The 15527-nt window shown below is 32.2% G+C and overlaps 1 protein-coding gene across 6 annotated transcripts in view; it reads left to right on the forward strand.

Annotated features, from left to right (window-relative positions):
- LOC111419792 (SNF4/AMP-activated protein kinase gamma subunit) overlaps nucleotides 1-15527 on the forward strand; it is a 169748-nt gene that overhangs the window by 38262 nt on the left and 115959 nt on the right. For 5 of the 6 annotated variants that reach the window (XM_071197063.1, XM_071197062.1, XM_071197060.1 and 2 more), the window contains exons 3-4: nucleotides 844-1197; nucleotides 1257-1445. In XM_071197063.1, the coding sequence (XP_071053164.1) occupies nucleotides 844-1197; nucleotides 1257-1445 (543 nt within the window). Of the gene's footprint in view, nucleotides 1-454; nucleotides 554-843; nucleotides 1198-1256; nucleotides 1446-15527 lie in introns of those variants that run through there. The other variant, XM_071197064.1, reaches the window with a different exon arrangement.

The raw sequence follows: 15527 nt of genomic DNA on the forward strand, positions 1-15527 counted from the left end.
TTATGGTGAGTTTAAACGTAAACTATAGAGTTATGTTAAGGTGTTTTTTAATTCCTCAACGTTACCTTCAATAAAGATCTTCCAAAACCATCGTGTCATTAATATTTCGGTCCCCGGGATGTGCAACAAACACATCCTATAAGTCACTGGAGTATGTTTCCGTAATTTCGAAGTGGAATGCGAGTCCACCCTCCTTTACGGTCACCAGTATCGACACAGTCTAAGCGGCGCCCTGCATATCCAGACGATCCCGGCGTCGTCGTTGTGTGTGCACCAAACCACCAATGACGGATTGCATCGCACGCTGCGCCCGATATTCTTTTCTTCTTTGTTTTGTAAAATCAACCCCCACTTGTATTACTGGGGGAAGTTTTTAGAGTGTACCATCAGACGTACATGAAGACCTCTCAGTCATTGCACACAATCCGCCAGGGCAACATTAATTTTTTTAAAAATTTGTTTTTGAGTGATGGCATCGTCGCGGTTTAGGTTTCTTAGAGACCTGGAGGATTGTGTTCAAGATGAAGTTTGTTTTTCTGATCGTCGAAGAAAGGTAGGATGTTTTTTTAATAGGCAATTGGAAACCGTTTAACGAGCTAATAATATTTAGTGGTCGCCTATATTTAGAAACTGTTGCATTCCTCCGTTGGGAGTGTTAATAAGTCGATAATTTAATAATAACGTTTGGGTTACGTCTATTTTTAGTAAATTTTTGTCGATAATAGGTAAACATTAAGCTATTATTGTTTAATGATCACAATGACGTTAATACCGTTATGCTAATATTGTCGTATCAATAAACTTTATTGGAAAAATTAATTTATTTTTTATTAATATTTTCAGGAATTAGGTTCACAACCGCTACCAACCATCACAAGCGATGACATCGAACAGACTCTTCCAAGGCCTCGTTCTGGGACGTGGGGTTCCAAATCCGATAATAAAAAATCAAAAGATAAAAAATCCGACGTTAAAAAAGATGGAAAAAGTGACGCTAAGAAAGACAAGAAAAAGGATAAGGGAAGCAGAAGCGGTTCGGCTTCGAGATCGAGTTCCGCTGAAAGACGGAAGTCGGGCGATGATATACACTCACCCAAGAAACCAGGAATGCTCGACGCCTTGAGAGGTAGATCTCAATCAGACGCTAGTAAGAAAAAAGGATTAGCTTTAATGGCCACTATGAGAAGTGCTATGGTAGTAAGTGTTTCTAAAAATATTTTTTTAAATCAGTTAATTCATTTGATTTATTTTTTTAGCACACAGGCTTAATGCACGCACCTAAACCAAAAGCGCCAAGAGATGGGTCTGCTCATCCAGTGAAAGATGGACCACACACTCAATATTATCACACAGTTACTGCTGCGTCCACAAATAGGGGCACTATGATGAAGGTTATGGACATATTTAGAAATAAGAATAGTTTACAACCGGAAGATAGGAAAAAGGTACGTTTCAAATTTTCTTTTAAGTTAGGCAACCCAATTCACTTCGATGTATTTTTAAGTTACCTTTTTTTAAAACTATCTCAATAATAGTTTATCACTTTACATGCACATGTATATTTCATAAACATTAACAAAAATACGCAAATTTAAACGCGATTCTGTCATCTCCTGATTACCACCGACTGATTTATTTCTGTTTTTCTATATTCAAACTCGAAAACATACGCGTCAGATGTGTGGTTTTTATCGCGTATCAATTTTTGTGGTTGGTTATTATTTTGTCCAATTAATTATATTGAATTATTATCGACTATCGATGACGTTTTTTTTTATTACCCATTAAAGAATGTTATCATTATTCGCGGTTTACATTTTTTTATAAGAATAATGATTTAATTGTATATATTATCTGATATAAACAAAATTGTAATTGCATTTTGTTTTAATTTTGAGATCATTTTGTTTTATTAAGTAATAAATTGAATAACAAATTAAGCTATATAAGACAAAGAAAAACTAACTGGCTTAACTCCCTGATTGTATATTTTAAAAAATAAGCGATTAAATCGTATAAAACAGGTTAAACGACATTGTTTCATATACAGCTGTTTAAAATACTTTTTCCATTATTGAATTATTAAATTGAATCATTATTAAGTTAGGACAAAGTTGATTAACAATAAATATTGATAAATAATTTTCGTTAATGTTTCGATTTATAGAAAATGTTGGTGGATATCTTTTAATAAGATATTTTAAACTACCTGTATTATAAAACATAACTTCGCAAAATGTTGGAAAATAAAACGGCAACTTTACTGCCGTTTTATTTGTACGACTCTTTCAAACAGCGGAATAAAGTATGGGAAGCTAATTGTTGGAAATGTTTACACAATAAAAAAAATATTTATAGTAAAGAAAATCCGTGGTACTGTAAAATTTTTTGAGTCAGATACGATTTCAAAACGTTCAATGTCAGTGGCTAGGTTGATTATTGGTGGGAGATACGCATCTATGTAGTAGGCTCCCTGGCTCGGTTGCAATTTAATCGTCAGTTATCACCAGAAGCTACTTCATAATACCGTTGTCTCATTTTGAGTGAAATTTTCGTTAATCAAGTGATTACTATTAACCGATTTTGTTGTAAAATTTTAATTAGATAGTGTGATAGAGTGAGTTTAAAATTTATAAATTGAAAATCAGTAACAACATTTTCAGCAATAATTCCCATAGACATAATCATAGATTTCATACCAAATAAATCATGAATTAATTCGCGCCATAGAATTTAGAATTTTCATTTCTTCGTTTTTCTTATCGTAGTATTTCGGTTCCTTCTGCGTGACCTTTCCATGAGTGACAATTAACTTTAAACTGCAAAAACTGTTCAGCCGTCTCGGCGGATAATTTAACCTACATTAACTTGCATTACATCATCGTCAGGTGCGTTCAAGTATTAAACGCATTTAATACTAAACATTAATTCCCAGATTAAAATTGTTTTCGCTTCATGTATTGTATGCAAAATTTGAAGATTAAACATCTTCGTTAATGTCAAAGATATCTCAATTATATATTATTTAAGTATTGTTTAAGGCTTATTGATTAATCGTTTTTTGATATCGATTTAATATTTGCTCAAATCCTTTTATTTATATTTATAGCAAGAGAAAAATTTATTTCAATTTTTTTTCAAAACGTTGGGCGAAAATTTGCGAATAATGTGGTGTAGTTAGATGTTGATTATTGAGGTCACACACATTAAATAAAAGCCAGGTCTCGTAAATTAGTCTGGTGTCTTCATAAATAACATTGCACGCTTAATACGTATGAAGTGGAGTCTTACAATTAGGAAAAGAGGTCCGAATTTAAATACTTTGCGAAAATGTGATAAGGATCATTTCAAATATTTGTTCTTGTTGAAAATACATCATATTGTTAGGTAAATGTTATCCATCTCTAATGTATAACATGAAAGGTTTATTTTCAAAAAGGTTAGTTTCATCATTTTGAGCCATAGAAATTAATTCTGTCCTATTGTGTTGAGAAACTGTGGTTTCTTCGAAAACGGGTGAGTTAATGTGGATAAAGTTCTGAATCATAGCAATATTTCAGTCAGAATTAACAGTTACATGTATAAAAGTCTTTTTGCGTTGCACTCATATTCTTTTATTATCTGTTTATACATTACTTGTTTGTATATCAAGACATAGAGAAGTTATTAGAAATACACAATTATACAGGGGTGTTTCAGGTTTTTGTAGCAGGACTTTAACAGTCGATAGATCTTTTAAAATTAGCACAAAAACCTCATATAAACATAGATTGACAAACGCTTTATTTTAAAGATACAGGGTGTTTAAGTTAAATTTTTTAATTGATTTTTATTTAATATTACACGTGTATTTCAACCGATTCTATTCAAATTTGGTATACGGAGGTTTTTTGGCATGAGAAAGACGATTATGGAGTCCGTTTAGCCGGTCTGTAACGTATTCTTTACGGATTAAAATAACAATTACTTTTCTGACAGTATACTTTTTGGCTTTTTGAATAAAAATTCTTATTCTCGGTACTTTTTTAAGCAAAAACGGTACTCGATATAGACCAATTCTTTTAGAGGATTGTTAAAGATAGGTATAATAATGTTTGCCATTGAAACAAAGTAGGTAAGTTCACTAATGTTTTAGTTTATTGTATAAGTGTCAAATCACTAGTAGTTGTTGATCAGTGTTAAATTAATTTTTATTATTCGTTAACCTTTAGAGGACCGGGACCACCACTTAAGTGGTGGTCTATGTTATCAGTACTTTGTATATAATAAATGTATCATATGAAGTACATTTTGTATCGATATTCAGACAATATGTTAACTAAAATTCCGGCCCGCTAAAGGTTAACGTGTTAAATTCAATTTTCTTGTTTATTAACGTGCTAAATTCATTACTCTTTTTCCTAATCGTGTTAAATTGTTTTTTTTTCATTTTTTGTTTGCTGCATAAAAACTGTATAAAATACCGTTTATTTTTCCTAACCAAGAGTTAGCGAATATTCATTTTGTTTATGGGTTTGCAAACGGAAATTCAGCAGAAGTAGCCCTAGCGTATAGGAGAAGATATCCAAATAGAAGACATACGCATCCTTCTGTGTTTGTGAACAAATAGTTGAACAAGGGGTAAATAATGACGAGTAGATCGTAATAATGACAATATTAGACTGCAAAGAAACTTTAGAAGAAGAATTTCTAGGGTGCGTGTTTATCGCCTTTTAAAACATGATCATACACATGCTTATCATTTACAACCCTTGCAAGGATTGCAACTAAGCGATGAAGAACGGCGTGTAACGTTTTGTCGGTGGATTGCTAAAGCATCAGGCAACAATCGAGATTTTTTAAATAATGTAATGTGGAACGATGAATCGTGTTTCACAAGACGTGGGATTGTAAACTTTCACAATTTACATGATTTGGTATCCCTACGCAATTCGGCCACGAAACTTCCAACATAAATTTAGTGTCAACGTCTGGGTAGGTGTTTATAATAATCATCTTTTCAGGCCATACTTTTTGCCACCGCAACTAACCGCTGCGGCGTTCTTATAATTTTTGGTAGCTGAACATGCCAAATGTGGGATGACATTGATTTAGCTTTAAGAAGAAAGGCCTGGTTTCAACTTGATGATTGTGTAGCTTATCATGGTAGGGTAGTAAGAAATTGGCTAGACAATTATCTTGAAAATGATAAACTTCAGTGCATTTTGATAAGAGTACCCTTTTTGCTTAAAAAGTACAGAGAATATGATTTTTTATTCAAAAAGTCAAAAAGTATACTGTCAGAAAAGTTATTGTTATTGTAATCCGTAAAGAATACGTTATAGAGTATACCAAATTTCAAAAGAATCGGTTGAAATACACGTGTAATATTAAATAAAAATCCATTTAGAACTTTAATTTGAACACCCTGTATCTCAAAAACAAGCGTTTGTCGACCTATGTTTATATGAAGTTTTTGTGTTAATTTTAAATCGACTTAAAGTCCTGTTACAAAAACCTGAAACACCCTGTATAAATATGGATAAAAATCACTTTAAACTTAAGTATAAAATTACAAAAAGAAAAGTGATTTATGTTGCATTAAAATTTGATAGTATGCAATGGTATTTTCAGGATTTTTATTGATTATCCCTAATTTTATTTAGGATTATCTTGAATGTCATAAAATAACAGATGATCCTAATTAAAGCTTTTATTATATAGACATAACTAGTTTACTCCATCGTAATCTATTTTATGGTCAAATATGCTATATGAGAAGATTAAAATTAGATTATGTTTGATGTTCTTGATTCGAAGTGTGCATATTAGATATGTGTATATGTGTATGTATACAGGTTGGTTCAAATTTTAATTGGGAAACTTTACTAGGATGTAGTACTTGCCAAAATAATACATGCATTTTATATAAACATAGAGTCGCAACTTTTTTGTGAAGATACCTCCAAAAGATTAACTTTCTGAAGGTGGTTTGTACAGTCTGTTGTTGAACATAACGAAAATTTTGTGGACGAATGAAAATCCGTGTAAAATCCCCATGTAATTCGTCCAAAAATCTACCAAACTGAGTTTCCTTTTAATGTGTGGATTGGAGTCATCAATAATATCCGAATCTGTGAGTCTTATTTTTTGCCACCTCGTTTAAACGCTAGTTTGTTTTTGAATTTTTTTGCAAAATGGTTTGGCGGAATGTTTATTGGACGTTTGTCTAGCTGATCTGGAGCAACGCTGACTTTAGATAGATCGTTATAGAAGTAGACGGATAGGATGACTTGATCCTGTCAATTACGAAGAGGCCTAGGGTCCTAATCTTAATCTTTTAGACTTTTTTGTGTTTACCATAATGAAAAATCACAATGAACTTGTATTATTTTGTTAGTACTAGATCCTGATAAATCCACAAATTCCATAGCCAACTATAATTTCTTCACTGTATCATATTTTATTTTTTTATGTGAAAACTATTATCTTTAAGAAAAAACTAAAAAAGAGACAAAAAGTACCATTACAAACTGAGCTTTACAATTCATTTTTTTTATGTTAATATTCCATGAAGTTCTTATAAAAAATTCAAAGGGTTTGTGTATTTCATCCCCTTCGAGGGTGTCAATAGTAAATACGACACATTTTCAAATTCTATGGTTTACTTATAGCCAAAAGAGAAAATAAAATGTAAATTTTGAAAGAGTTGCGACTAGTGGTGGAACAGATATCCGGCAACTATCCAGTATCCGACCTATCCGGCCATTTTTCAAATATCCGGCTTTGGCCAGATATTAAAAACCTATTACTTAGTACTCCACCATTCACAGGAATTAGTATCTCTTTTAGGTGTTGGATACTGCAGATAATAACCAAGTTCAACCGCAATAAAACTTTTTTCATTGAATACAACTTTATTTATATCAGGTTTGTCTTTAGCAACTTTATTGTAACAATCCCAATACGATATATAAAATCTCTTGTTGCAGTTTCGTCTAGTTTCCTTCTTTTCGCTTGTAATTCATCATCGCATTCATTACTAACAAAACTGTCGCTCTTATCACTTTCGATTATTAATTAAAGTATCCTCTTCTTAACGCAAAAAGCCGTTTTAAAAAATCACTTAGTTTTTGCGAAATAAATTTTTGAAATGATTAATAATTTTTTCGAATTTTACAATTTTCGCCGATAAAGTTTTAAAAATTCGTATAAAATCCAGTTCTTGGAATATGAGTATGAAAATTTCCCAAAGTGTTAATAAGAGAGTCCTCTTTCCAATGAACGAACAGGTTTTGAAAAATAACTTTTAGTTTTTGAGAAAACAATATTTGAAGTTTTGATAAAATTTTCGATGTTGCAATTATCATCGATAATTTTCAAAATTCGCTATAAAATTAATTTCTTGAAGGATCCTTGTGGAAATATCGCCAATTATTAATCAAAGTATCCTCTTTTTAGAGTTGCTTCGTTAGTTAAATCAGCATCAAAAAAGTTCATTTTGTATCTTGGATCCAAATAAGTTGACATATCTAATCAGCTTTCAAATATCGCAATAATGTGGCAATGTAGAAGAGAAATCATAACCATAATGCCCGGATAGATATGCCGGATATCCGGCCGGAGAGGATGCTGAATATCCGGTTTCGCAAAATCACTATCCGTTCCACTAGTTGCGACCCTATGTTTATATAAAAAGCTTGTTATATTTTGGTTAGTATTACATCATAGTAAAGTTTCCCGATTAAAATCTAAACCACCCTGTATTTTATTTGAATCACGTTCATTAAATATTACAATCATGTAATATCAAGGACGAAGTCTTTGAAGATGGCCATAAAGTTGAAATATTGTGAGTCATGTTTAATATAAACAATAAGGCCAATGAAGTATAAAAGCAGATTTGTTTTGCAATTATTTTCAGATAAGGGTCATCCCGTGAGACTGGTTAAAAAAAATGAATTTTTTTCTTATATAAATTGCATCTAATTATAGTGTAGAATATGTGATAAAGTGATTTTCGGAATCATTCGGAAATTATAGTGTTGAAAAGACCCAAAGTAGTTGTTTTGAACCCGAACCATTTTAAAGGCGTTTACCTCAAACCTGTATTTAATCTTTTCAAATTTGATTCATGAAGTAGTTATTTTTTGTGGTGAGGAAGTTATAAATAAAACAAAAAAAAGTTCAACACGTTACCTTCCATTATTTTTTAATAATCCTAGCTCAAAATAATTCAGATTACAATGCAGTTTGGTTTTTTATTTCTGATTAACAGAACGCCTGCAATCGATGTCACCGCAAAACATTATTTTTTGAAAATGAGCCAACAACGAACGGCTATTAAAGGGTGCAAAAATTGTAAAGTGTGCTCAAAATATGAGTAAATATGTGATGAAAAGTTCACTGTTGTATGTTTATTAGTCGCCAAAAATATCTCAAAAAAGCGAAAGAAAAGAGGCTTCATACGGGACGACTCCCTTAAGAAATGGACCCCATAAATATCGTAAACTTTTCCTCGTTTCTTGGTGTATTTGAATGTGAAAAGTTGATGTGGAGGTGTTAGTTCCTTATCGGCGAACTTGCTACGTCGTTCTCCAATTATTGTTCTCTCTTGTTATCATTTGCTATCCTGCAATTTAGATGTTCATTTGAAAAAAAATATATCAGTTTTCTAATAATTCTTATTCACGTTATTAGTATAATAAATATCGTTTTCCTCCACTCATGACTTCTAATAAATCAATTGCTAAAGCAGTTACTTTCAGGACCAATTTATTAAATACAGATCTAAATACTTTAGAATTAACGAAAACCTGGTTCTGTTCCGGTGTTGGATCCAACGAGTTCTTTCCGGATAAGTTTGTGGTCATTAGGTGTTTGTCGTAATGGTGGTGTTGTGGTGGCAGTTTATAAGGTGATTCTGAAAAGTACTGCTTCGTTGATGCATATATTATGGATCTATGACTGTTATTTCACTCATTTTTACCTGATGTAATTGAGATTTGCAGGTTCGTCAGATGACTTTCTTTAAAGATCATTATTAATAAACATTATCAGAAAAAGCTATGAGGATAACTGCTACATTATCATCTTCTTCTTCTTAGTTTGCCGTCATTCTACGAAAGTTGGCGATCCAACTAGCTTTAATGGTGCGTGATACCACCGGTGCTGATGTTGATCCACTGGTTTTGTCGTCTTCCCACTGACCTTTTTCCTTCCGAGCGTATTGCCTTTGCTCATAATCCCATTGAGTACTTCGTTATTTGTTATTCCATGATATGCCTAGAATACGACGGTATAGGTACATCTCAAAAGCGTTGATGCAACTCTTTAGGGATTGATTGAGTGTCTATCTCTCGGATCCACCGAAAAGAATAGAAAATACATAACAGCACACCACACGCACACGGAGCTGCAGGCTTAAGTTACGATTTGTGAAGAGAGTTTTGATAAAGATAAACGTTCTTCTGGCCTGCTCGTTTCGTAACATGATTTCTTGATTGGATCACTTATTTGATTCACTAGAGCTACAAGATACTGCACGGACGATACCTTTATTTTATTGCTGTTAGTTCGCAGGTTTGCCTTTTTTGGTAACTTGGAGAACGCGATTATCTTAGTCTTGGCAGTATTCATATGTAAGCCGTATTGTGCACTGTGAGATTTATCTTGTTTTGGATATAACATACTGGCGGCCAACACGACAATGTCATCGGCAAAGCGTATAATGTTTATGTGGTTCCATTAAACTTAATTCCTCCCTTAGCATTCACTAGTGCTTCCTGGAATATCCCATACGAGTAGATATTAAAAAGAAGAGAAGACAGAATACACCCTTGTATTGCAAACACACCCTCTACGAATCTCTAATTCATCAGATGTAGTGTTCTTTATCCTAACTGCTGCAGTTTGACTCTAGTACTAAAGGATTTATTGTTTTTATTTATGTACCGGAGGATTTGAAAATTTGCGCAAACTTTCCAAGCAGTCAACAGCAGTAACCTCTTGGTTTCTTGGATAAAGTGACAATTGTCGACTTTATCATCCCCATTTCCATTTAATTTGTTTTTCCGAAACATTCAATATTAGATAAACGTATTAAATCTCTGGCTTTAATATATTCGTTGACGTGTCAATTCATTTATGAGAGATAGATAATATCTTAAATTTCACATGAGTAATTTCTTATGTTGAGTTGGTCTCTTCTTCGGGATTACCAGCCATCATGTTCTTTTATTTAAGGTTTGGCTAATGACACGTTTTAATTAAATTTAGAAGTAGACTGGGTAATGGTTTCTGTCTTTTATATATTTAGGGTTCCCATATTAAAGATATTTACTGATTTAACATTTTTAAGGAGACTAACACTAAGAAATGTGACAAAGGCATTTAACTTTATCATCGAACCTATCTTTTTTCCAGAAACCAATGAAGTACATAAACATCACACAAAAGTTAACGAGATAATTCAGCTGATAGATATCAATTAAGGCAGATATCCAGTCGCTAATTAGATTAATTTAAAGGTCAATATGTGGATGAGTTATCAATAATCTTCGTCTTCGATTTGAAAGAAGATTAAATTTCTTTAAATTATTTTTTCAAAAATAAATGATAATAGAAATTTTACATCTTTTATGCTTACTTAAATCAAAGTATTAATTCTCTTTTTGGACACCATAAAGTATGAAATCAGAAAATGATACGTTATGTCTCCAAAATACAACAAAACAATTGCTAGATGCCCTTCTTACCAATTTTTCTTACGAGTGTTGAATTTTCATAATTGTATTAATAACTGGTAATAATACCTAGTTTATTTGTGAAGCTAAGATTATAATAACATATCGTGATATATCCATTATTCTAATGTGTGTGTTCCTGGCCTAACCGGATATTCTGGATTTAAAATCTAAGTAGGATTAGTATTCTAAATCTAAAAATTATTGATGTAGGATTTATGAAAAAAAAGTTATATAAAATGGTGTTTGTTCACGAGAAATGTCGTATTTTTTAAAAGTTTTGTAAAATCTTAAGACAAATATTTCGAATTTTCGAAATCCGTTGGAAAATACGGCAGTATTATGCATACAATAAATTTGTATGCCATACAAATTTATAAAATTCAGTTTCGAGAACAATGCGAGCAATTTCACTATGAAGTAATTATAATTTCTTTGAACAAATCCTTAATCAGCGATGTTTACACTGGACAGTTATTCTTCTTTATTTATTTTCTTAATCTACAGCTTTTCTATGCAATAATTCCTCTACGAGCATTTTTAGCTTGTTAAGTGATGGGAGTGGTCTGATCATGTGGTAATGCGAACTGAGCCAGTTTCCTGGCAAAACTCGACATTTTATTTTTTTCGAAATTGAATTATATATATCTAAAACAAGATTTGATCAAACTATAGATAAATTTCTGGTATATTTGTTGTGAAATTGAATTGCGATATAGAATTCTAATCCTGTAAATAAACAAATTGTTGTCATAATTCATGATAATTCCCATATGGTGAAGTGAAACATGATTGAAACTTGCTCGTGTTGATTGACATAAGATAATCTTGTTAATTACGTAATACATTTCTCGCAACTATATGTCAAAATTGAATTGAACAACTGCTATATTTACTTCGTTTACTTAACCTTATATTTATTAACGTTAATTAAACTTAATACTTTTAGTAGATTACTAGCACCGATTATTTCTATTGTTGTTTATTAATTTTTATTAAAATAAAAAGTAAGGGATTATACGCAATTAGTTAATTGAACAATAAATTTTAAACGACTAATTTTAAATATATCTTATAATATAAATAAATATAATATATTTATTATATTGATGTAGGTATAGACAAATACTATTCAAAGGAGATTTTACTGTCAGTTCAGGTCGGCCTCGCAGGAAGCAAAATCTTAAAAAGAATGTGGTGACAGAACTAGACCAACATATCTGACATTGTACAAATTAAACGATTTTGGAGGCACTTTCTAAATTTATAGATTGCCATCACAGCCTGTTTTTCTACGTGCAAATGTAGAAGATATAGATTAAGTAATACGGTCATCTTTAGAGTTAGTTGTGTATCTATTACACCATATATAGCCTATTCACCAACTTGATGGGCGTGTGAAAGTTCACTGATGATAAACCCGGCTATCATCAGTGAACTTTTCAACTTCACTGTATTGTAGCACAATACATCATATATGATTCTTAGATCACCCGCAGTCACATAAAATCTTTATAGTCTTTCAGAGTTTAAATCCTAATCTCTTCCGCAGAGATTTGGGCAATCCATGGGTGCTAACCCAGATCTTTCAAGGCTTTAATGGACACATTGTCGATTATCCATAAGAGGTCCATGTTTGCCACATTCTAGACCTAATATAGATCAACAGACCATAAAGATAGTCTTGCCTTCTGTAAAATTCTTTGCGACGCGTCGTTATTGTCAAGTTTCCAGGGTAGTGTGTTTCGGTTAGGAGCTGCACAGCGGCATTGTCTGAGTACGAATAACATCCTAATCCTTATGGGTTCTAAAACTAAGTGTCTTTTCACTTTTTCACATAATCTCCTACAAGACTCACTTTTTGCCCTGCAAATAATCATGTTGTAATTTGCTAGACCCTGTTTATATGGTTCCCATTAGCCCATTGGATTCGAGTAGTTCATTTCACCAAGGTGTGCCCCATTTATGGTTCCTTACCTTTAATAGATTGTTGTTGTGATAAGAAGAGCTTCATATCACAAAGGTTTGCTCCATGATTATCTTAATCTGATCTTATTTCTAATAGCAGTGATGACATCACCTAAGTTATCACAAAGGTGACTATTAAATGACTCTCAATTGGTGCATAATCGCAAAATTCTTAATAATTGAACTTCTATATGGTTTGAGTATGACCGTTTCGAAAAAATCCTCCATATATTTTTATTAGTGATCGGCCGATACCGATATAAATATCGGTGCATCGGTATCATATCGGCATATCGGAAAATTTTGCAGATAATCGGTATCGGCAAAATTTTGCCGATAAATATCGGTATATTTAAGATTAACTGTTTTATATAATTATTTGAAAGTAAAAACCCATTCAACATTTTTTTTCAAGGCTTTTACGGCCGGTGTTAATTGAACTAAAATTAGAACTAAAACTAGAACTAATACTAGAAACTTTTGGGTTTGCCGTGCGTCTTTTAAGAAAAGGTTTGACGTTTCGGATGCCATGTTGCAACCTTCTTCAGAAACTGGTTCGAATATAGTACATACTTTGTTTAAATAAAAGTTGCAAGAAATGCATGACACTAATAATCAAAATTTAATTTCTTTAAATTGCGATGCAAATATATCAAACTTTCGCCACGCTCAGGTAGCAATTTATTTCTTTTATTACAATAACTAATTCCTGCATCAGAAAAAAATTGCTCGCTAAAAATACTTGCAGCTGGAGTAGATAAAAAAATGTCTGCTTTCAAATGGAGATTCGTTTCTAGGAATTTTTCCAGTTTTTGTTCTGTAGGTTCTTCAGTTTTACTTTTTTTTAAAGCTTTTTCGTAAGACTCCCAAAAACAATGATGTGCATCTCTCTTTTTTTTTGTTGCCACTGTTGTCCTTGCTATAGGTAGATCTTCATCACTGCTACTTGATGGTGGCTGCTCAATTGAGTTACGTTCTTTACCATGAATTATTTGCCTAATTTCACATAACACACGTTCTCCCAACTCATCATCATAAAATTTTCCTTTAAAACGTGGGTCGAGGAATGTAACCAATGTCAAATGTTGTTTGGTTAACATGTCTTTAAAACGTCGTTCCAGGTTTATCTTTAATTCATCTTTAAGTGAACCAACACCAAAAGAATCTTGACTATCCTTTGATAGATAAGCTTTCAATGGACTCACAAATTGAATGATTTTGGAAATATACTGCTTTCGTGACTGGTAATTTTTGTAATTTCTTCAAAAGGTTTAAGAACATTAATAAGATTTTGTACGAGTTCCCATTGATTAAAATTAAGATCTGTTATTGCAGGATTCTCAACAATATATTTAGAACGAAATTAAGACGCTTTAACATATAAAATGTGGAATTCCAACGAGTCTCCACATCCTGTATAAGTTTTTTGAGAGTTAATCCTAACTGTTCCTGGATTACTTTTAACTTGTCACGAGCCAATTGAGAGTGGTTAAAATGATCTACAATTCTCTTTGTAATGCTTATAGTATCCAAAACAGAACGCTGTGTATAAAGCATGCCTCATAAATAATGTTAGCATCTTTCATACCTTTTTTCATATTGGTGGCATTGTCAGCAATTGCTATATGAATCTTACTTTGAATCAACCAATAGTTAAATAGATCTGCCAAATTTCAACAATGGCCGTACCCGTATGACTGCCCTTGAATGATTTAATAGCTAAAACAAAGGAGTTCCTAGAAGATGATCCATCAAACCAATGGGCAGTAACGGAAATGAATGAGTTACTATTGTACTGATTAGTCCAAATATCCGTTGTAAAGGCAATGCTTTGGCATGTAGTCTTTGAAACCTAGTGTCATTCACAATTGTAAACGGTTGGTTATCAATGGCAATCATCTCACCAATCAAACAGTGATACCCTTTCGCTTTCACTCCATTAATATCCCACATTCTGAAATTATTCACAAATTCATCAACAGAGAGGTGTGATAATGACGCACTATAACTAGATGCTCTCGTTTCTTGATTTTGGCCATGATCAAGCAAATCTAGATAAAAAAGAAGTCAAAGAAGTTCTCTAGTATTATTAGAAGAATTATTTTTCAAATTTATTGTTAAAGTACATTCTAAAGTCATGAAAATAAATTAAATCAGTATTAATTATAAATAATATAATTATTAATTTCCTTAATCATCTTTTTTCTATTTTTCTATCTTTAAATGCAATAGTAATGAATAAATACTATAATTAACATTGGGCAACTAAAATATCGGTATCGGCTGATTATTCGTATCGGCAAAAAAAACTGTATCGGCCGATCACTAATTCTTATACAGTGTCTCACGTGACTGGTTCGTTAGAACGTTTTCAGGTTTCACTATTCGTAGAGGTTTGAAACTTTGATAGCATGGGTTGTTCATTCGGAACTTTCGATCTAAAATATTTTCAATATGGCCGTCACTTCCTGTCTATCGGAAGTAGACCTCAAATTCATTATAAAATAATGAATTTGAGGTATGTTTTTATTACACCTTTTAATTTGGTACCTAGCGTTTTTCTTTTTCGAGTTATTTTGGTTTTAAGCTATTGTTGACAAATTTCACCATTCCCTTTAAAATCCCATATCTCAGCCACCGTTCATTCAAAAAAAGCTCTAAATTGGCACGATTGCTCTTCAGATGCTGTCAAATAGATTGTCATTTGTTGTATCAGAGTATCTTATACAGCGTGTCCCGTATCTTCCGCATCAGAGCATTATACGGTTGTAGAATACATTATTCTGAAGCGATATTTCTAATAAAATTTTTTCGAAATGTTTATAATAACCGCAC

Source organism: Onthophagus taurus, chromosome 6 (assembly GCF_036711975.1).
Source record: "Onthophagus taurus isolate NC chromosome 6, IU_Otau_3.0, whole genome shotgun sequence".
NCBI lineage: Eukaryota > Metazoa > Arthropoda > Insecta > Coleoptera > Scarabaeidae > Onthophagus > Onthophagus taurus.